This window comes from Abramis brama, assembly GCF_963993115.1.
Source record: "Abramis brama genome assembly, chromosome: 1".
Classification (NCBI taxonomy): Eukaryota; Metazoa; Chordata; class Actinopteri; order Cypriniformes; family Leuciscidae; genus Abramis; species Abramis brama.
This window is the reverse complement of record NC_139963.1, coordinates 42025873-42048311: the sequence shown is the minus strand read 5'-3', so window position 1 is coordinate 42048311 and position 22439 is coordinate 42025873. Positions and strand designations below refer to the sequence as shown.

The 22439-nt window shown below is 35.9% G+C and overlaps 2 protein-coding genes across 3 annotated transcripts; one reads left to right on the top strand and one right to left on the bottom strand.

Annotated features, from left to right (window-relative positions):
- Positions 1-2627: 2627 nt before the first annotated feature.
- gadd45gip1 (growth arrest and DNA-damage-inducible, gamma interacting protein 1) lies at positions 2628-4699 on the top strand (the record flags this gene model as incomplete). Its single annotated transcript, XM_084114826.1, has 2 exons — positions 2628-3034; positions 4256-4699. 2 exons carry the CDS (start codon positions 2628-2630, stop codon positions 4545-4547), a joined length of 699 nt encoding a protein of 232 aa, XP_083970952.1. The 3' UTR covers positions 4548-4699.
- An 84-nt stretch (positions 4700-4783) lies between these two features.
- Positions 4784-21860, bottom strand: LOC311083344 (tetratricopeptide repeat protein 39A). 2 transcript variants are annotated; one of them, XM_084114804.1, is made up of 18 exons: positions 21524-21860; positions 19260-19364; positions 17902-18033; positions 15865-15926; positions 15577-15644; positions 14914-14978; positions 14349-14448; positions 14197-14262; positions 13971-14079; positions 12816-12883; positions 12334-12393; positions 9606-9767; positions 7659-7750; positions 7364-7484; positions 6696-6807; positions 5958-6072; positions 5752-5868; positions 4784-5649 (listed from the first exon to the last, which is right to left on the bottom strand). In XM_084114804.1, the coding sequence occupies exons 1-18, from the start codon at positions 21556-21558 to the stop codon at positions 5538-5540; spliced, it is 1701 nt and encodes a 566-aa protein (XP_083970930.1). In that variant the 5' UTR covers positions 21559-21860; the 3' UTR covers positions 4784-5537. The 2 variants fall into 2 exon arrangements, with proteins under 2 accessions (XP_083970930.1, XP_083970929.1); XM_084114803.1 differs by having other exon boundaries at positions 13968-14079; positions 21524-21807.
- Positions 21861-22439: the final 579 nt, after the last annotated feature.

Here is a 22439-nt window from a genome sequence, read left to right as displayed (position 1 = left end):
GTTGTCCTCCAGTTATTGTGGGAATGGGAAACAGCAGTGAGCAGGAATAGAACCATCCCATAATGCAAGATCTCCATGAATTTCTCATGAGTTGGTTGGAAATGTGGTGGCCTGTAAATATTTAATCATAAGGCCATATGGATGATCTCTTTGGATGAACTCACAATCTATCCATCCATCCATCCATCCATTATCAATTTATCTATCCGTCCTTCTATCTATCTATCTATCTAGATTTACTGTCTATGTATCTTTCCATCCATCCTTATCTATCTATCTATCTATCTATCGTATGTATTTCTCCATCCATCCATCTTTACTGTCTATCTATCTGTACGTTTGTATCCATCCATCGATCCATCCCATTATACATTGAGTTACATGATAAAATGTATTACTTTAGTTTTTTTGAATTTCTGACCAAATGTATGAGTAATAAGCCTACTAGTGACACTTGCCTTAGAAAAACACAGCTCATTATTATATCAATACTGATAAAATCCTGGCATTAATGCCAGCAGACCTGATTTTTTTCAGCCGGCCGTGTCTTTAAAGCTTCTCAGTTGGCACGGATCACCGGTGTCTAAATTAAGCCCTGTGTCGCGCATGGCACACTGCGGACCCCTCTCAAACCCTCCTCAACCCCCCGCCATGGGAACTTTTGAGTTATAATGATGCGCTCGTCGCGACACAAAAGCTCTGACATCTGTCTCTCCAAGAGCCGCATTCTAAAGCTGCTTGTTTGTCCCATCTTTACATTTTTGAAAAGAAATCAAAACTAAAAGAAGAGTAGCGGAAAGAGAGGAGGGGTTTGTGATAGAGAGGGAGGGCTGGAGCATTTAAAACAAAGGCCTTTTTCTTCCTCCGAGTGTTTGCCGGTTAATAATCCAACCCTCCCATGCTGCGTTCCAGAAATTCAAAGCAGAGTTTCTGCTCATCTGCTCACTGAAGCTGGCATGGACCATTAATAAGAGCAGAAGTATAGACCACATGCAGCCCTACGGGTGAAAGACACATCTAAGCCCCCCTAAGACTCTTCAAACATGATAATTCATCCATTCATCACTAAATTATGTGACAGAAACTCTCAGTGTGTCTGTAAAATAAACTCGATCGCAGTATACAAAGCTTCACCTTCTAAACTTTCACTATCGCTTGATTTAACGGATTAAGATCACGGCGTTCAAATACACAATTAAAGTGGCTGATATTAATGTCAAATATTATTCAAGCAAAGTTGCTTTATCTGCTTATTTACTGATTTACTAATTCATATGGAAAATTAGCCTATATTATATAATTAAATGATGAAGTCAGTACAACAGGAAAATAAACATAAAACATTATATATCATGTTTTGATCCATCTATTCATCCATCCAACTATCTATCTATCTCATGTTTTCTCTGTTGTACTTAGAAATTTTTACAAAAAGACTTGCTAGTAATTCTTTGTGATGTAGTCAGTACAAAAGGAAAATTAAAGATAAAACATTATATATCATGTTTTGATTGATCTATCTATGTGTCTGTCTGCCTGTCTGTCTCATGTTTTCTCTGTTGTACTTATATTCTTTTTGTACAAATTTCTATGATTAACTTGACAGTAATTCTTTGTAATTTGTGTTGTATTGTATGTTATTCTTTCTTTAAAGTAATTCAATTAAATAAATATGCAATGTGGCCAATTTATGCAGCCAGAGATTTAAAATTGGCCATCATTTTTGTTTTCGAGTATTGTCCGGACTCTGGGATGAACAATACCAGCGGGACCATATCCATTTAAGACCTTTATTTCCAACAATAGGATCCCACTGTGCCGCTAAACTACCGGAAAAGATTTAAGGGTCCAGCATTCAGGACACACAAAACCTCTGAGGATTGAAATAGCATTGTTAAAGGCCCCCTGAGGTGATGATTAAACTCCAAACGAAAATGATCAGGGAGGAGCGAGGGTGGAGAAAGAGAGATGACTCATCAGTCCCACAATACTGACACAAACTGCCCAACGCTCAAGCGGAAAAACAACACATTTCTCATTAAAGGGATAGTTCCCCAAAAATGAAAATGATGTTATCATTTACTCAAGTTGTTCCAAACCTGTATACATTTCTTTCTTCTGCTGAACACAAAGGAAGATATTTTGAAGAGTGCTGGTAACCAGAGAGTTGACGTTAGCCATTGACTATCACAATGTTTTTCCACATAGTGTGCGGGAAAAAAAAAATACAATGGAAGTCAATGGTGCCCAACAACTATTTGGTTACAAACATTCTTCAAAATATCTTCCTTTGTGTTCAGCAGAAGAGAGAAACTCGTACAAGTTTGGAACAACTTGAGGGTGAATAAATGATGATCATTTTTGGGTGAACTATCCCTTTAACAGCGCAGAGCTGCACAAACTGGTTACTTAAACATGACACTGATGACAGTGAGTTCACTAAGGGATGTTTCCAGCACCTTGTTGAATCTGTGCCACTAAGAATTAAAGCAGTTCTGAAGGCAAAAGTGGGTCCAACAAGCAAGGTGTACCTAATAAAGAGGCCGTCGAGTGAACATAATTTCCTTTGACACTTTCATTTGCGCCAGCAGAGGGCGTAATGACGTCAGCACCACGCGTCCATTTTGATGACGTCAGAGGTCACTGGGCTGTCATCAAACATGGCGGCCTCCTTGCTGAGCAGGAGGACAGGCTTATTCTCTGGTGTCAGTAAGTTAAACTCCTTTATACCGGCTGTAGTCCATCAGATCGCGAACTATAACCCAAGACCCCTCTGGTTGAATATAAAGAACCCTTATATACCGAATAAAGAGAGCGAGAAGACGCCCGACTGGCAGAAGACTGAGAAGTACGATCGCAGACTGTTCGGCCGCTATGGACGCGCGTCAGGGATTGACCCGGCCAAACTCTGGCCCTCTCACGCCCGGCTGGAGGAGCTGCTGGCCGAGGAGAGAGAGTGGCACCCTCCGCTCGAGGTGATGCTGGGAAACATCGCGGCCAGAGAGAAGGAGAAGGCGCAGAAGCGGATGGAGAGGTGAAGTGAATCTTGACTTGTTTCTCTATCGGATGTTTGCTGTCAACCGTATTCAACATATTCATTGATAAACGTGGAGGTGAGGTGAATCCGACTGTTGGGTGTATTCAACTAACTCCACATATTCACTGATAAATGGTCCACCCCAAAATGAAAATTGTGATAATTGACTCACCTTTACGTTGTTACAAAACCGTTATGATTTGTGTTTCTTACAATGTCCGAGGTTCGGTTTCCACATGCATCGATGGAGAGAGACTGGAGCTTTCAAACTCCAAAACCTTAAAAGTTGGCTAATCATCTTAATATGTATTGTTGTGTGGCAGTGGACAAATATTATGCTGGTAAAAGTAATACACATGATTTATCATCTAGCCTATATTTCAAGTCTTCTGAGCAGTGAGCCCGTTATAGATTTATGTGACGTACAGACCGAAATTAAAACCGTTATTCAGTGAGAAATTCAAACATTCAAATTTAACGGTTAGGACGCGTCTCACGAGTTACTACGTCAAATGTTATTGGTTCCCGCGTAATGTCGTGTCCAATGGCATAAAAAAAATCTTAAATTGTTTGTTTTTATTCTTTTATAAGATGGAAACGTTTTATTCTTTATACTTATTTAATTTAAGATGCAATTTGTTGTCATTCGTCAGTTGTACTTAAAGGGATAGTTCCCCCAAAAATGAAAATTATCCCATGATTTACTGACCCTCAAGCTATAACGTTACTAGGTGTATATGACTTTCTTCTTTCAGACGAACACAATCTGAAATATATATATAAAAAAAAATCCTGGCTCTTCCAAACCTTGTAATATGAGTGAATGAGGCGTGAAATTTTGAAGTTAATAAACTTCAACTTTGAAGTTGAATAAACACTGGTTACTAATGCAAATACGTTTTATGGTTTACTGCACTTTGCTATTTTTCTAGTTATTTACCTGTAGCGTTTAATGAATCAGAAGTATCGCACATTCATAGAAAGTAGTTTATTTCCTCCTGTAAATAAATAAGGTAGATATTTCTCCATTGTTTTTAATTTAAAATCATTTGCAATGCTTCATGGGGTCGTAGTTCTTTTCCATATGGGATAAATACTCACCCATATAATATAAATTTGTTTCTTTGGAATAAAAAAAGCTTCATTAAATTAATTTGGAAAAAGTAGAAGATCACGACCATTTGTGTTTACGCAGCTTTTCGCTTTGTTTCCACACAGTGAGAAGACTATTGCTGCAAACATGGCCAAAATGCCCAAGATGATCGCAGACTGGAAAAAGCAGAAAAGGGAGGTAAAACAGAAGCAAAGAGAGGAGAAAATAAGGCGGGACAAACTGCTGGCCGAGGCGAGACAGCGCTTTGGGTATGCGCTGGACCCCCGCAGCATCAAGTTCAAAGAGATGGTTGCTGAAATAGAGAAGGAAGAGAAGAAAAAGAGGAAACTTCTGAAACGCAGGAAGAGAGAGGAAGAGCAGGGCTTGCCCACAGCGACCGCTGAAACCAGCCAATAACCCTCATGGCCCAGAACAAGGACTTTTATACAGTGCTACTGTACTATATTGTAAAATTGGTTTCTTTGTACATGTCATTGTTATTATCGCACATTATTGTTTAATTAAAATCAGTCATACTTCAGAATAAACATGCATGTCTGACTCAAAAACTGTGATATTCAAAGAGCTTCATTAATAAATTTGATAACATAATTCCTTGTTAAATTGATAAGTTAAAAAGAAAACAATTTAGCTTATGCATGAAAAAGCAAAAGGAAAACTGATTTATTCGTATCGTAACCCATTGCATTTATTGCCAAATAATTGCATTGATTGTACGACTTAATTTACTTAAATATATGCATAAACACGCTATATGCATAAATTATACATTTCCAAAAATATTTTAATAGCATTAATAATAAACATTAACTACTAATAAAATATATTGCATGACAAAAAAAAAACCCACAGTATTTGACAACTGAGTATTTACGATGCATGCTGGGGAACTATTTGATTATTATAAAAGTTCTTGATTCATTCAAGAAATGAATATAATATTCAATCCCACACACAGCCTTACAATAATCAACATGTTTAATCATTAGAACTTAGTGTAAAAAAAAAAAAATTTAAACACCGTCAGTTTTCCAGCTATTTTCCCTTATTAAACCTGTACAGGAATTGAAAAAAATACAGAAAAAATAAAAATACAATTTGATATCTAATGCTCCCTAAGATGTACACTTTCACACAAAAGGAGCTTGAACCCTAGTTTACATTTGAAATATCCATTCATTATTTCTATTTACTAACTAAAATAAACATCAATTTGGCAAAGGATAAGCTGGAGAATGTACAAATGAGGTTTTTAGTGTCTCCTAGAATAACACCAGGCAGTGCCACTGCATAAAAACCACACTGTATCTTTGATCTTTCATATTCTCCCCATAAAGTGACCTGGTCATCAGAGAAGAGACGCTGTTGATTTAAGATCATCTTTCCTCACATAGACGTTATTTCATCTTGGTCATTGGTGTCAGCCTTAAGCTTGATCAGGGCTGCATGGACCCTGAACTGCGTACGAGACTCCATCGAGTACTCTTTGTAGTTATTCCTGACAGGAGAGACAATAATAATGTGACATTTCAGACTGGAGCAACAACAAATGAGTATTCAGAGTGTGAACTGTATGGGGTTTGTCCTAGCCTGAACTCACTTGGCTTTCTGCAGTAGTTTGATGGCTTGCTCTTTCCTCCCCGTGTCTATGCACAAGAGACTCGTCTCTAGCAGAGCATTAGGAACCAGGTAATGATCAAACTTCAGCTTCTTTTCACTGTTAAAGACATAAAAACATCTCAAACTCCATCCTGGGACAGAACAAGCATTTCTGAAGGGAAACTGCATTAGTACAGGAGCACTGGCCTGCTGTAAACCTGTGTGAAACAGTCCTCTGCGGCCTGCATCTGGCCTTGGTTCTTCAGACACAGGCCTTTCAGAAGCAGGATTAAACACGTGTCGTCCACACTGTACTCATTCTCTACACATACAGAAAGAGTGAGTGTGTAGGTTATTTAAACAATCCTGCTTACAAGGTGTGTGTATGTATACAATACATATACATGCATTTATACATACATACATACATACATGCATACATACACGCACACCTTGTTACACCGTACAAAATATAAAAGTCAAAGTCATCTTGTGCCTCTTAGAATTTTACTTTTGGAAGTTTAAAATGAAATTAATTAATTAAAAAATGATTTTATTATGAAACATCTAAACATGAGGATAAATGGGTAATAAAATCAATAATTTGATTTTAAAAGCAAACTAATGCAACCATGCAATATTTAGCAATTGATTATATAGAAATGATGGTACATATGTTTTTAAATATATGATTTTGAATTAAAATTTTTTTTTATTTGTCTATAAATTGCTTTTTCTATCACCCATTGCTTTTTTATCCACAGACTGCAATTACCTAATTTGAAACATGAGGCGTTAAAACCGATACGGAAGGTTTCTTTTATATCTAGACATATTTTCTAAGTGTAATAGCAGAGAGTGATACTGCAAAGATGAGTAGATTTGCCTAAAATGCAACTGATGTAATTTCTCATTGAACACACAGAGGAATGTGTGCATCATTACCTGGAGCCGCCTGTAGGGTGCGCTCCGCCTCTAACAGCGTCTCCATCATGCCCTCGGTGAGCTCAGGCTGTTTGCTGATCATGGAAAAGCCATTCCACATGTACATCATCTCCTGAAATATGAAACACAATAGTCAAGTATAAACATGGGCGTCGGAACCATTGTATATGGGTGGGACAAGACCCACCCACTTTTTAAGACCAATGATATTGGACCCACTCACTTTTACATTCAGCGCATATGTCTGTTCGCTTTTCAGAGCTGCGTCAGTCAAATCCATTCCACTTGAGGAATGCCCTAATGAATTAAACTCCATTTACGCTGAAATAGCTACATTATATTTCTCAACGAGCTACAACTGACGAAAAAAACGCCCGTTGTACCCTTCCAGTCAAATATTGCAAACATGGCTTTAAGTTGTCAATGCTGGCAAATGACCGTGGTATCAGCAGGTTAATCCACGGATAGCTGTGCATTTAATGCACGACGTGGAGGCGAGTTTAGTTTACTTGTTTAATTAAAAGGCATCAGAATATATGAAATGGCATTAGTAACATTTTTCTGAGGGAGGACCCACCCACTTTTTTTTTGCTTCCGACGCCCATGAGTATAAATATTGTCTTAGAAAATAAAGGGAAAAATGAATGTGTACTGAATGTCATTCTTACAAGCACAGGAACAGGAAGTCTGATGGGATTGCTGGCTTTGTACCGTCTTGCTTTCCGAATGGCAAACTTCTCTGTGGGCGGAGATTTACCGGCTATCTTCTGTTTGTATGATGGTACCTGTCTGAGAGAGATTGGAAGTGAACAGGAAGTTCAAAAAGACAAATGTCTGTTTTGATACATATCATACTGTACCAAATTAACACACATTCAATAAACCCACATACAGAAAGACTTTATTTTTTCATGAAAGCCTCATCTGCTAGTGTCTTGGCAATGCAATTGCATGTGTGTTTACCTAAAGAGATCCACCTCATTATCCCCGAACGGCCGGGACTCTGAGTCTGGAAGCATGCTGAGATAAGCCGCCTTCATGTACACGTACATGGCCTGAGAGAGAGAAAGAAGAAAGAGAGAGACAAGCATAATAATCCTTCTGTACACTGGAACACACTGTAGGTAATCACAACCAGCCAGAGAACCAACCAGTCCAAACAAAAACCTGGCACAGACATCGGCCCACAAAGCCAATTTACACAGCTTACACATGGCAGTTTGTCTAATCGCTGCGATATAACAAATGTAGCAGAACTTCAATTATTTACAAAAATAGAGTAAAATCCCAGGCTTTACACCTGTACGGTTTTACTTCATGTTTCTGAAGAGGAAGACTGTCTGCATTTAGACCAGAATTGTTGGCTAACGCTACTGTTGGCTCACCAACCACTGAGAACATTACAACACTCATTGAGAAACGTGTCATTTTGCCCTTTATTTTAAAATATATGTTTTTTAAAGAATATTTAGAGTTTTCTGACTTAGTGAATATGGAGATTTCAGTGAGTACAAGTATTCACACTCATGTAAATGGATGAAATGTAAACCATCCTTAACTTAATTTCTTCATAGTTTTGTGAGACCCTAAGAAAAAATATAATATAGAAATATTTCAAATACTAAGTAGAAAAACTAGGAAGAAAGATAGAAAATTTCTGCTCCTCCATGTCAAAATATTTACTATTTTTGCTAAATTCAAGAGTTAATTCCATTTCAAATAAAATACTTTTTTGTTAGTAATATATGGGTCTTACGAGGTTGGTATGTTTCCTGTCTTGAGTTGTGTGTGTATTAATCAATAAATAAATATATAGATACACATACATATATATATGGAAATAGATGCCTATGTATGCATATATGTATGTATATGTATGTCTATGGGAAAACATGGGAAGCAAAATGCATTTGTATGACACAATTTAAACACGCTTTTTCCCAATCAATAAAATCAGTTCATTTACATTCTGGGTGGAGGCCATTTTAAACATGTGACACAAATGTCTTGGCATCTATACAGATCACACTTATTCAATCATGACATGGGTGTTTCTCAGACAACCAAAAATGTAATGTAAATTAAATTAAATTAAATTCTAGATTTACACTAAAACATTATATTTCAGGTGATTAAATCATTCTCATTGGGCCTTAATCATGAAACACAACCAGAACAAAATCTATGTGAACGCTTTGAATCAAATGTGATAATTTGCTAAATGAATATTTTGTCATCTTAGTAATTTGAAAATTACAATTGAACGCTTAATTGTAATAAACTCGAAATCGCAATATGGCTTTCTGCTATTATTAAATTGGCGTGAGGGAGGGGCAACCTGTCACTCACGCGAGATCCACCAATAGCAAACCACAACCATCCAATCAATTCCACATGAATAAAATCAAGCCCTGCCCAGTGGTTTTCTATCAAAATATAAGTTTGATAAATGTAACATTTTAAAATAAAGAAGTTATGACAGCCATAAAAATGTGTGTTGTAATTTGACAGTTGTAATGTGAAAAAACTATATTATTTTTCTTAAATTCTCCATTGTCTTTATTTTATGGTGATATATACTGCTGAACAGAAAGGAAGATATTTAGAAGAATGTCAGTAACCAGACTGGGTCTGGGTCCCATTGACTTCCATAGTAGGAAAAAATATACTATGGAAGTTAATGGGACCAGAAACTGTCTGGTTACTGACATTCTTCTAAATATCTTCCTTTCTGTTCAGCAGAAGAAAGAAATTCATACAGGTTTGAAACAACATGAGGGTGAGTATATGATGATAGAATTTTCATTTTAAAGTGGAGTATCCCTTTAAGACTTTCCCCCCAAATTTGCAGCCCGATTTGAAATGTTATTTCCATGTAAAATGCAGACTAGTTACACTCTTAGTTCTCACCTTAGACCAGCGGCTCTCCTGGCTGAGCAGGTCTGCGTAGAAGTACGCCATCTTCCAGTGCCTCTTAAAAGTGAAACACCACATCAACTCCCAGTAGCACATGTGATGAAACTGTTTCCAGACCTGCTGGGCCTTACAGCCGTCCTCAAACAGCGCCACCGCCTGGATAAGCAGGGGTACAATAATGTTAATTATAGTGAGCATTACGACCCATTTATAAGGTTAGTCTAAATTTCTTACAAAACATTAGTTTTGCATGACCACTTTCCACCTCTCTTTGACCCTTGTTTTTTAAACCATAGTTCAATTGTATTCCAACCACTCTGAAGTCTTTGATGAAGCCATAACATAGCTTTTTTTAAAGTCTTAATTTTGTTTTTGTGGTCTACTAGATTAGGCTTACATCCTTGTTCAAAAACACATTTTTCACATATTTTCCATTATTGCAGCACCCCTCTTCTCAGTCTGTCAGTAGCAGTGTTGCCAGACGTACGATAATTATCGTATTTGTACGATAATTTTGACCTCTGTACAATGTACGATCAATAATGGAAAAAAATCCTATAATGTACGATAATAGGCTATGTGCACAAGCGTCGCGACGAACTTCCGCTATTGTCAGTTGTCGGCATATCAGTTTCCGGTTTACGGCCGCTTCATCGGCATCCGCTGTAAACAAACAAGATGAGTGCTGCTGTTGTACGAAATAAAGAGATACTACTATGTGCGTGACACATCTAAGTTTCTAAGAACTGTAGGTGGATCTTACGGCCGTTTCCCACATACTCCGTGTGCAGTGTGTGTGTGTGTGCGGTGCAGGAGCAGCACGCGCTATAGTGCTTCATATATGATGCGTTTGCAGTGAATAACTGATTCACGGCTGTACCACAAACACTTACTATTTTTATTTAAAATCCAGAAGTTACGCTGCAACTTTTATTTAATAAAATGTTTTTTCAGCATTGCGATTCTCTTTGTACACATATAACCTACACTCTTTAATGGACGCATGCACGTTTAAACACAATTTAAACAACGTAGGGCTATTATTCCATGCATTACTTAAGTTGCTCAAGCAAGTGGTCAAATATTTAACTGTAAATTGACAAAAACAGCCGACTCTCATGCCTTTTCTTTTCTTTTCCATTTAAATTTTAATAAAATAAATCTTGCATGTCACAAAGAACTTGTTTTTCCACCTCCACGAATGAGACTACAATTTATTTAATTAAATGCATTTATGGTGAAATTACTACATTTTCATGTCAATCTTTGTTAATTTTGACCACGAAACATGCGCTGTCAATTTAAATATTTGACCACTTGCTTGAGCAACTTAAGTAATGCATGGAATAATAGCCCTACGTTGTTTAAATTGTGTTTAAACGTGCATGCGTCCATTAAAGAGTGTAGGTTATATGTGTACAAAGAGAATCGCAATGCTGAAAAAACATTTTATTAAATAAAAGTTGCAGCGTAACTTCTGGATTTTAAATAAAAATAGTAAGTGTTTGTGGTACAGCCGTGAATCAGTTATTCACTGCAAACGCATCATATATGAAGCACTATAGCGCGTGCTGCTCCTGCACCGCACACACACACACACTGCACACGGAGTATGTGGGAAACGGCCGTAAGATCCACCTACAGTTCTTAGAAACTTAGATGTGTCACGCACATAGTAGTATCTCTTTATTTCGTACAACAGCAGCACTCATCTTGTTTGTTTACAGCGGATGCCGATGAAGCGGCCGTAAACCGGAAACTGATATGCCGACAACTGACAATAGCGGAAGTTCGTCGCGACGCTTGTGCACATAGCCTATTTCAGAACTGTGTGACACTTCAAATGATGGTCGTTGTAATCACAGGGCTTCTATACTCATTGATGTAGCTGTGGATTATACTCTACCGGGAGAAGAACGTGAAGAGAGAGGGAGCGAGAGACCTTGTGTGTGTGTGCTAGTGTGCCTCACGAAGCGCATGTAAGGACCCAACCAATCAATTGTAAGTGCGGACAGGCTTTTATCTATACTCCTGAACCGAACCGAAAACGTTTCCGTTTTCATGTCGTTTCAAAAAGTTGTTGGTCAATAAATAGCTGTATTCTGTACAGGTTTGACTCGTGTACGATCATTTTCTTCCAAATATGATAATTTTGAGCTTCTGGTACGATACTTGGACATTTCCAATCTGGCAACACTGGTCAGTAACACTCTGTTTAGCTCCTGTCTCTATGAAGCTCCTCCTTCTAAGAAGCTCAGTGTGCTCTGATTGGTCGGCTGGATCAGTGCATTGTGATTGTTCAACTATTTTGTCCCACCCCTTACCATAACCGTGAGTTTTAACACACTACTAACGCAAAAAAAAAACCTTTATTTTGCGTATGCCTTGAGCGGGAATTATTTAAATGAGGAATATTGTGACGTGTTTGTTCCTGAAAGAAACTCAAGACTACAATAGAGGCGTTTCAGAGAGTTCAGAAACCTTGTTACTTATATAGAGATTAACTCCCTCTGGAGTGACTGTGCTTTGTAACTTTGCAGACGCTTACAAACATAACACATTAAAAAAAATTGAACATGTAAAAAATAAACATAATAGGTCATCTTTAAAATCGTCAAAATAGAGAATAAAATGCTATGTGGTCAGATTCGACATGAAACTACTCATGTTTCAGAATTCAACACTTATGAATTCTGGTAAATGTTCCCCTCTTGTTTCTTACCTCATCAATGTTGCCCTTTATTTCTTCTGCCCGACCTGCAAAGAAAAGGAAAATCGCTCCCTGGAGAGATAATCAGAAAATGAGCTTCAATAAAAAGAGCCCATGTTAAGGCTCGGCCAGCATGGGTTTCTTTCCAGTTTGGGTTTGTATAGCAACTTGGCTGCAGCTGTTAATGCGTGGAACATTTAATTGGACAAACATCTGTATTCCCCTGAATAAAAATGAGTCATCAATCATTTTGGGGTGTTTTTCTAGAAGAGAAAGACTGCAAATTTTCAAATGTTCATATCTGTCAAGTGCGATTTTGTCAGCAAGTGTAGTGTAATTTAGTGTGTAGATTAGTAGTGACATGAACTAAATACCACAAAAGTCCAATTTTCATTTTATAGGGTCTTTAAAGCAACTTATTAGAATTAAACCAAATCATTCACATGAACATATGAGCATGTGAAGCAGAGAGAAAGACAGAAGCAGAAACATACCCGTGGGTATCGCAGGCGAAACGGCTTCAGCAGTCTCTCTGCCTCCTCCACCTCCCCCTCGCCAGTCCCTACATAAAACATCACTCTATTAATAACAATAAAAATATCAAAGAATTCTATCATTTCAAAAGTCAAAAGCCAAAACGGTCAAAAGTTTGGGGTCATTAAGATTTTTTAATCTTTTTTAATTTTTTAATCGTCTCATGTTCACCAAGGCTGCATTAATATGAGCAAAATTACAGTAAAAACACAAAACAGTAATACTGAGAAATAATATTCCTATTTCAAAAAATATTCTATTTGAGTATATTTATACATTTTCAGCATCATTACTCCAGTCTTCAGTGTCACATGGTCCTTCAGAAATCATTCTAATATGATGATTTGCTGCTCAAGAAATATTTCTGATTATTATCAATGTTTAAAACATTTGTGCTGCTTCATATATTTGTGGAAACTATGATACATTTTGTTTCAGGAATCTTTGATGAATAGAAAGTTCAGAAAAACAGCAATTATTTAAAATATTTTGTAACATTACAAATGTTTTTACTGTCACTTTTTATCAATGTAACATCCTTGCTGAATACAATTAACTTTAATTAAACTTTTTAATGGTAGTGTGGTACCATAATATAAATGGTACTTTATATTAAATAAACTATTATATTAAATTAAACAATTATTTTACAAATATATAAAAGTCAAATGTATAATACAATATTTAAATAAATAAATATATAAATATATATATATATATATATATATATATATATATATATATATATATATATATATATATATATATATATATATATATATATTTTATATATATATATTTTTTTATTTATATATATAAATAAATATAATATAAATATATAATATAATATAAATATTTAGATAATATAATATATAATATATATTATATTATATATATATATTATATTAGATAATCTAATATAAATATTTAGAATTGAATATACATCTAAATATTTTATTATATCCATCCATCTACTGAATTGTATACTAAATTATTGAAATGTACTATCCCAAATAGTAATTATAAACTATCCCTTAAAGTTGCACAATTAACTAAAGAAAAATGTCTGATTTATGTGGGTATCAAATGCATAATTCATCACAAATACATATTACCTAAAATAAAGGAAAGGAAGGTGTAGAAACAGAGCAGGAGGAGGGCGCACAGCATAGAGCGCAGGGTGTGAGAGGTGGCTCCGGTGTACAGCTGAGAGATGCCAAATTCCTACACACACACACAGATTAAGAAGACCATTAAGAAAAGAATTAACACATGAAGAATAGAAGAGTGTAATTTTTACTTAAATTCAAATTCGAGACATCTGAAGTCAAATTTCAAAACCTTATCTCCAGAGAAGCCTGCAAACTCTAGCAGCTTGAGTATCCGTGCAGGGAACAGTGAAAGAGTCTGTGTGAGAGTGAAGAACAGCAACACAATTGACAGTCTGGAGCTTATTCATAGGAACAGAGACGCAATATCACACACAAACATACCAAGTTGAAAGCCCCGATCCCAAAAGAGACTCCGCCCTCTAAGTGCTTGTGGTTTGGTCCTTTTAAAGTTGTATCTGACTGGATGAAGGCGTGCAGCTCCCTGCATGAAAATCATATCATCATACACAGCTGGCAGATTCGCTGAATAGTTCAATTCAAGGGCATGATGTTGGTGCATAGGTTGTTTCAATTGGGTTAAAGGGATAGTTCACCCAAAAATAAAAATTGTCATTTACATTTTAAAATCATTTACTCACCCTCAGGTTGTTCCAAACCTGTATGAATTTATTTGTTCTGTTGAACACAAAGGAAGAAACGGACTTCCATAGTAGGGAAAAAAATACTATGGAAGTAAATGGTGCCCAAAACTGTTTGGTTACAAACATTCTTCAAAATATCTTAATTTGTGTCCAGCAGAACAAAGACATTTATACTTGTAATAATACAACTTGAGGGTGAGTGAATGATGACAGAATTAATTTTTTTGGGGGGTGAACTATCCCTTTAAAAGGTGTAGGTGTCTCAATGGCACAAGATTTCTTTCACTTACTTGCTCAAGACTTACTTGTATATGAGGTAACTGTTCCGTACTTTGATTCCTCCTTTAATAAAACCCACCATATTCTCATCCTGTCAACAAACAGAGAGAGAATGAGAAATCAGGTGCAAATTTGAGCTCTGCACTCTTTCAAAAAGGTTTTATGGGGTTTTATGTAGAACCACAGGGGTTGTTTTTTTTTCTGCCAAAAACTATCTATATTAGATGAAATGTCTTAAATGATTGCATGATAGAGTGGTGCAGAGATTATGTATTTCTGTAGGCCAAACCCCAGAAACGAGTTAGCATTGTAGCAAATCTGGTTCCATCGTCCCCAAGTCAATGTTTTGTTTTTTAAATGGGATTTTGGTTAAACGCCTGAAATAAGGTCTGTGGTGAACACAAGCTCAAGATATTTTTATGTTTTATTCTATGACATAAAACATACCAGTAATGCGCCACTCGTGATTTTTTAAAGCTGTTATGCGTCTTGAAAAAGTGGCTAAATGTGACTACAGAGGTTGTCGGGACATTAGAGTATGTTCATTCATTTAATAGAGTATGATAATTCATTTAATTCGTCTCACACCTCTAACACACCATAATGCACACATAGTCTAAACGAAACACCTGAGATTGTCTGTGTGTGAGTGATTGTGTTAGAGAGCTTTGTCTTGAAATGTGTCAAACCTGTAAGAAGGTGAGAGCGGCTCTGTGTAGTAAACACTCGGCGTAACACACTTCAGCATGGAGATGCTCTATAAAACAACAAATAAAAATTATTCCGAGCTTGTTTGTGAAACATTTAATCTTAAAATGGTCATTAAATTGCACCTTATATAAAATGTTAACTGTCAGTTTAACACTAGCCTACAATTCTTCAAAATGAATGCTGTGCCACATAATAGGTTTGCTTGAGTCTCATTTCTCCTGTAATAATCATGCGAGATGGATATTTCTGGGAAGAGAAAGAGGCACCTTCTGTGAGATCATCATCATTTGCTCCTCGACGACTCAGACTGCCAGACTTCCTACGGAACCTGAGAGAGAACAGCAAGAAGTCAAGATATGTGTGAACAAACACACAATGATAATGTCTAACACACTTCTTGACAACCACACTTGACCTGACTAACATCAGCCAAAAGCACTTACTTGTGGAAGATGAGGGGGAAATGATTCATTCAAAAACAAAAATGTAAATACATGCACTACCATTCAAAAGATTTTTTTAAAGAAGTTAATTCTTTCATTCAGCAAGGATGTATTCAATTGATCAAAAGTGACAGTAAAAGAAATTGATAATGTTATTTCAATTTCAAATAAATGCTGTTCTTATGAACTTTCTATTTCTCAAAGAAAAACAAATGTATCACAGTTTCCACCAAAATATGAAGCAGCACAACTGTTTTCAACACTGATAATCATAACATTATTTCTGAGTAGCAAATCAGCATATGAGAATGATTTCCGAAGGATCATGTGACACTGAAGACTAAATTACATTTTAAAAATATTAAAATAGTAAACCGTTTTTTAAAATTTTTTATTATTGTAATATTTCACAATAGTACGGTTTTTACTTCTTTAAAAAGCATTACAAAAGCTAGTATTGCATCTTTTCAAATTGACAAATAAGCTTAAATATTTAAAAATGTAAATAGATATTGATTTTTTTTTATCAAATACATTTTTATAACTAAATAAATAGTAATTTTTTATGGACGCATGTTTACGCCACTGAAAAAAAAAAAAGAAAAAAAAAAGGTAATTACGACTTTTCATCTCACAATCCTGGCTTTTTTTCTCTCAGAATTGCGAGTTATAAAGTCAGAATTGCGTGATATAAACCTGCAATTTAGTGTTTTTCTCAGAATAATGAGTTTATAACTCTCAGTTCTGACTTCATGACACTCAATTGTGAGAAAAAGTCAGAATTACGAGGAAAAAAAAGTCTGAATTGCGAGAGATAAATTGCGAGAAATACGGTCAGAATTTTGAGATATAAACTCGCAATTGCGAGAAACAAATTCAGAATGGCGACTTTATATCTCAAAATTCTGACCGTATTTCTCGCAATTTATCTCTCGCAATTCAGACTTTTTCCTCACAATTCTAACTTTTTTCCCGCAATTGCTAGTTTATACTTTGCAAATCCGAGAAAAAAAAGTCAGAATTGTGGAGAAAAATAATAATAATAATAATAATAATATTATTATTCACAATTATCTTTTAAATTGTTTTACTCTGTGGCAGAAACAAGCTTCCATAAATTTCCAATGATTTTAACGTATGAAATAAAATTGTATATGCTAACTGCTTAATTAATTTGTCAACTGACTTAAAACATGTTACTGAACACTGGATATTCAATTTAATATCATATTTAATATCAGTTATATAATTTGAAATATATCTATTTATTTGTCAATTTGTAAACTGAGTTATGCATTTACACTTATTTTAAAATTAGCTTCTTTTAGGAGGCTCTCTTACAATTTTAATCTGAGCAACGAACATAAGTATATACTTCAGCACAAACTAACATCACTCTCCCAAGAGCCTGTTTGGAGGCGTTTAGGAGGAAATCACAGACGGATCTTCCTTTGTGACTCCTTCTTAAGCAAACCGAAAGTGAGCTGATGTGTGACCACTGCTACACCCACATACGCTCATCTGGATTAGTGCTGCATGGTAACATGGTGTGTGTGTGTGTGTGTGTGTGTGTATGTGTGTGTGTGTGCATGTGCGTGCAAGGAAACATAGGCCTGTGCATCTCTTCTACTCCATTTAATCGATGTTATGCAAGGCCAATAAAAGTCCTCATTAGACATGACCAGCTGCCTGTCATTTAAAGCCACACCGTTATATGTCTATGCAAATACAAGCAAATGTAAACGCTGCAGAACTGGGTCAGCTGGCATGGAAATAACCCCATTTGCCTAAAAGTTAAAAGGTCAGAGGAAAAGTCTCTCCATGACAGGAACGAATGCAATGTTTTGGCTCTCCTTCTACCTCTGGCACACCTCCTGAGCTCTCTTCATGGTGTTCCCAGCATGCACTATGTCGTCGTGTTGGAAGGTCATCATGGCCTGCATCTCTAACACCGTGGCATAGATCAGAGCGTGATACATGCTCTCTTTAGACCTGGAATACAACACAACACATGCTTTTATACTCACAATGTGAGATCACACTTCACAACCAGAGAAGGATAACGCCTTAAACTTTCTCCATGCAAGAATGTGAACAAAACCAGCTACATGATCTCGATTTCACATGATGTCTCGCATGGAGAAAGCATTTTAGCAATCCAAAAAAAAAATAGATCTTTAAAACACAGACCAGCCAGAAACTGTCCTAGCATACTAATAAAAAATGTTTTTATAGCCTGAAACCATGATGTACTTCCTGTAGGGCCTGCATTATAAAAAAAGGATGGTTGGAGCCACTGAAAGGGATAGTTCACCCAAAAATGATAATTCTGTCATCATTTACATCATTTCAAAGATATTTTGAAGAATGTTGTTAACCAGACATTTGATGGACCCCATTGACTTCCATAGTATAGTCCAACTATGAAAGTCAATGGTGGCCCAAAAGCGGCCTGGTTACAAACTTTCTTCAAAATATCTTCTTTTGTGCTCAGCAGAACAACACTGTTAAGTGTTCAGCTCACTTACTTACATTTTTTTTTTTAGTAATCCCATTGTCTTAAAATTATTAAGTTAATAAACTTAATGCTTAACTGAAAAATTAAGTAATGTGAACTTGACAATTCCACATTACTTATTTTTTTTGATTAAGCATGACATTTATTTACTTAATAATTTTAAGGCAACGTGTTTCCTCAGTTTTTTTAAGTTAAGTCAACTGATCACTTTTTACAGTGAAAGAAATTTATACAGGTTTGGGACAACTTGAGGGTGAGTAAATGACAACAGATTTTTAATTTTTGGTGAACTATCCCTTTAAGCATGTGGTTTCCTTCCCAGCATCTTTCGGCTATACATTAATGAGAATGAGAGCGCTCTGTGTGCGGGACTATTGTCAGGAGTGAGGGTGTGTGATCTTTAGGTAAACATCCTGGAGAAGGGAGGGAGCCTGACGCAATTCTCTATCACAACTGGAATAAAGCATGCTATCTTGGGATGACATCTACACTTAAACAAGTACTTCACAGGGGAGCACATTTAATGCAGAAAATTACTACATTTCCTGGTCCATCTGACCGAAAAAAATAAAATAAAATCTTTGCAACATGGGCTTGGTAGATACCACACCTTTACTAAACACCTCGCCTGCTCTTAAAAATACAGATACTGGAGGGGTGGAGAAATGGAGGGAGAGAAAGACAATAAGACTTCTCTCACCGTGGCCGTAGTTTCTCCAAACTCTCATTAAAGTGGTTGTTGAGGAACAGATCCAAGGCCTCCATGCATTCATCAAGACAGGCCTGTAGGGAAAACTGTCTGGAGCTGATGACACACACACACACACACACACACACACACAATGAGTACATGACATAGATTTAAAATGCTTTAAAATAAGCTAATTCTAATGACTACAGATTAGTAGTTAATATGGATTTTTTTAAAGCCAGTATCTAATGTACACACTATCCAATGACCAATATAATTTATGATGTTATATAATTTAATGATAGCAAAGAGACACTCACACAATGTCTGAATGTATTTATTAATTTTTAAGGATGTCAATTGATAATTTTCCTAGAAACTATATATATATATATATATATATATATATTTATATTATTTATTTATTTATTTCTATTTTTATGTAATTGTTTATTTATTTTAAAGCTTTGTCAATCGATCATTTTCCCAGAAACTTTTTTATTTTTTTGTGTGGGGTAATTATCTATTAACTATTAAAATGAATAAATAAAAAAAATTTAAACTTTTGACTGGTAATGCTTTTGAAAGAAGTGATTAAAAAAAGAAGAAAAAAACCCCAGCAATATTGGGAAATATTATTACAATTTAAAATAATTGTTTTCTATTTGAATATATTTTCAAATATAATTTATTCCTGTGAATTTTCAGCATCATCACTCCAGTCTTCAGTGTCACATGATCCTTCAGAAATCATTCTAATATGCTGGAAACAGTTGTGCTGCTTAATATTTTTTGGAACCATGTGATACTTTTTTCAGGATTCTTTGATGAATAAAAAGTTTAAAAAGATAAGCGGAAGTTAAGCATTTATTTAAAATGGAAATCTTTAGTAACATTATACACTACCGTTCAAAAGTTTGGGGTCAGTAATTAATTTATTTTTTTAAAGAAATTAATACTTATATAGCAAGGATGTGTTAGGAAACAAGTGACAGTAAAGATTTATATTGTTAGAAAATATTTCTATTTTGAATAAATGCTGTTCTTTTTAACGTTTTATTCATCAATGAATCCTGAAAATATGAAGCAGCATAACTGTTTCCAACACTGATAGTAAATGATTTCTGAAGGATCATGTGTCACTGAAGACAGGAGTAAGGATGCTGAAAATTCAGCTTTGATCACAGGAATAATATATTAATATAAAAAAAAATCAAATAAATTCAGCCTTGGTGAGCAGTAGAGACTTCTTTCAAAAACAAAATAAATAAATAAACTGTAGATACAGTATACACATTTTTGTGAATCATTTTGATGGTGAAGGCCCTGAAATTTCCCAGAAATAAAATGGTCAAGTATCTAACTTCTGCCAGTGGACAACTTTGCTCTGAATCTCCCAAAGTCACATAAACCCACTCGGTGAAATGACATTTAATAAATACTAAGACACAATTCAGACGTGTCATCAGCGCCCTTTATCAATTATGAACGCTATGCAGAGTTCTTCAGCGCCTGACCACTTAAGATATATTTAACAGGACTAATTAATGTCAACTGGATGATCCTGTTTTAAAGGCTCATTTAAATTAAAAAGCAGATATACATTCATGGAAATGCACTTGTGAGAAATATGGGTCTCCAGCACCTTTTTTTGCATATGAAATTTATAAACCAATCAGCATACATTTGCTTAAATCCTGCAAAAACAACTGGTGTAAAGCAATTGCATGACTTCACAAGTCATTTAAAGGTATCTCCAACCTTTAACTCTCTCAGCCGCAATGAGTCATGTACAAACACACACATGCACCGCAGAATATGGCTCACACACTGTGTCACTCAGTCAAGGTGTCTGGTGTTTGCTCTGAGTACACATGAAGGGCTTGGACAGCCAGCGCCTTTGGATAAGAACATGAACAAGTCACACTGAACCGTGAGCAACTTTACCATTCTTGCGTGTAAATCATCTAGACTTGCGTATGGAAACCTTTCAAAAGCATTCTTTTCAGGGACAGCATTTCATACTCACACTGAGAACATGAGCTGAGCTCAAACTCTATTGCAAAACAAGGAAGGAAGAGATGTGAAAATTTGGCATGAAGAAAAAAAAAGAAAAAAACTGCCAAAACTAAACACAGACATACTGAATCAGCCGTTTAGTGACTTCAGGAACCACAAAGCAGCAACGTTTTCAGTTTAGCTTAGTAGAAACTTGACATGTACAGCATTGATGATGCGTTTCTTTAGTTTTAAAGTAACAGAAACAAACTCACTTTTCAGTGCCAGGTGCATTTTTCCCACTGGACATGATGGAGTGTTTCGTCTTGTTTGCTGTCCTCCTCTGGGCCTTGTGGCCACACAAACACCTGTTTCGAGGTCTCAGACTCCCTGTGAAGAGCTTTCCTTCAGGTCTCCAGTGGAAGTTCACTCTCACTGAGCATGAAGGTGATGCATTGATGAGGAGAGGTTTGAGACTCGAGCTGGCAGGGAATATGGATCAGTATTCGGCTCGATTGGCAGAAGTGGTGTGTGTGTGTGTGTTATGTGATGTGAGAACACACACAGCTCTCTTCAGTAGACTCCTCCTCGGAGCTCACCACAGGTTAAATGGCAGGAGATCAGTGTGAATGGGACAGAAGTTCGCAGCGCCATCTAGCGGTGGGGTGAAGGAGGTGCTCGCATGTGGCACGACGCACCAAACAATAAATAATTGCTGCTTCTTTGTAATTATTCGAAATATTTACTAGCAATTTTTGAGTGAAAATTGTTCTTTAACGTTTTTTAAATACATCCATTACCAAATTGTTTGCAGCTGGTGGTTCTAAAATTTAATCTTTAAATCGACACCACGATATTATTAGTCAGTCAAAGTAGCCAAGTCAGTATTTTTTTTTTTATTATAAATTATATAATGATATCTTGACTTTGTGCTGTACAGTTAAAATGGGTACATACTGTTTGACTAACAGAAATTGTCATATCATTATTAGTGACCAGTATCATTCATTATTCTCATTCAATATTCTCTTAACTGTTTATGTTCACTTAAGACAGTTCATTTTGACATAACTCTGTGTGTATTTGCTCAAGAAGATGGGAAAGAGAACTCAATTGTTTACTCGTGTATGCTGATTTTATGGATTTAGCATTTTAAAATTGCAAAGTGAAAAGATAAAAACAAACAAACAA

Excerpts from the sequence above, each read along its gene's own strand:
- LOC311083344 (XM_084114803.1), bottom strand. The coding sequence starts at position 21,558 with ATGTCCAGTGGGAAAAATGCACCTGGCACTGAAAA. Across the intron at positions 14,449-14,913 it reads AACAGTTACCTCATATACAA|GGAGCTGCACGCCTTCATCC; the intron begins GTAAGTCTTGAG and ends ATTTTCATGCAG. Across the intron at positions 7,485-7,658 it reads AATGAGGTGGATCTCTTTAG|ACAGGTACCATCATACAAAC; the intron begins GTAAACACACAT and ends AATCTCTCTCAG.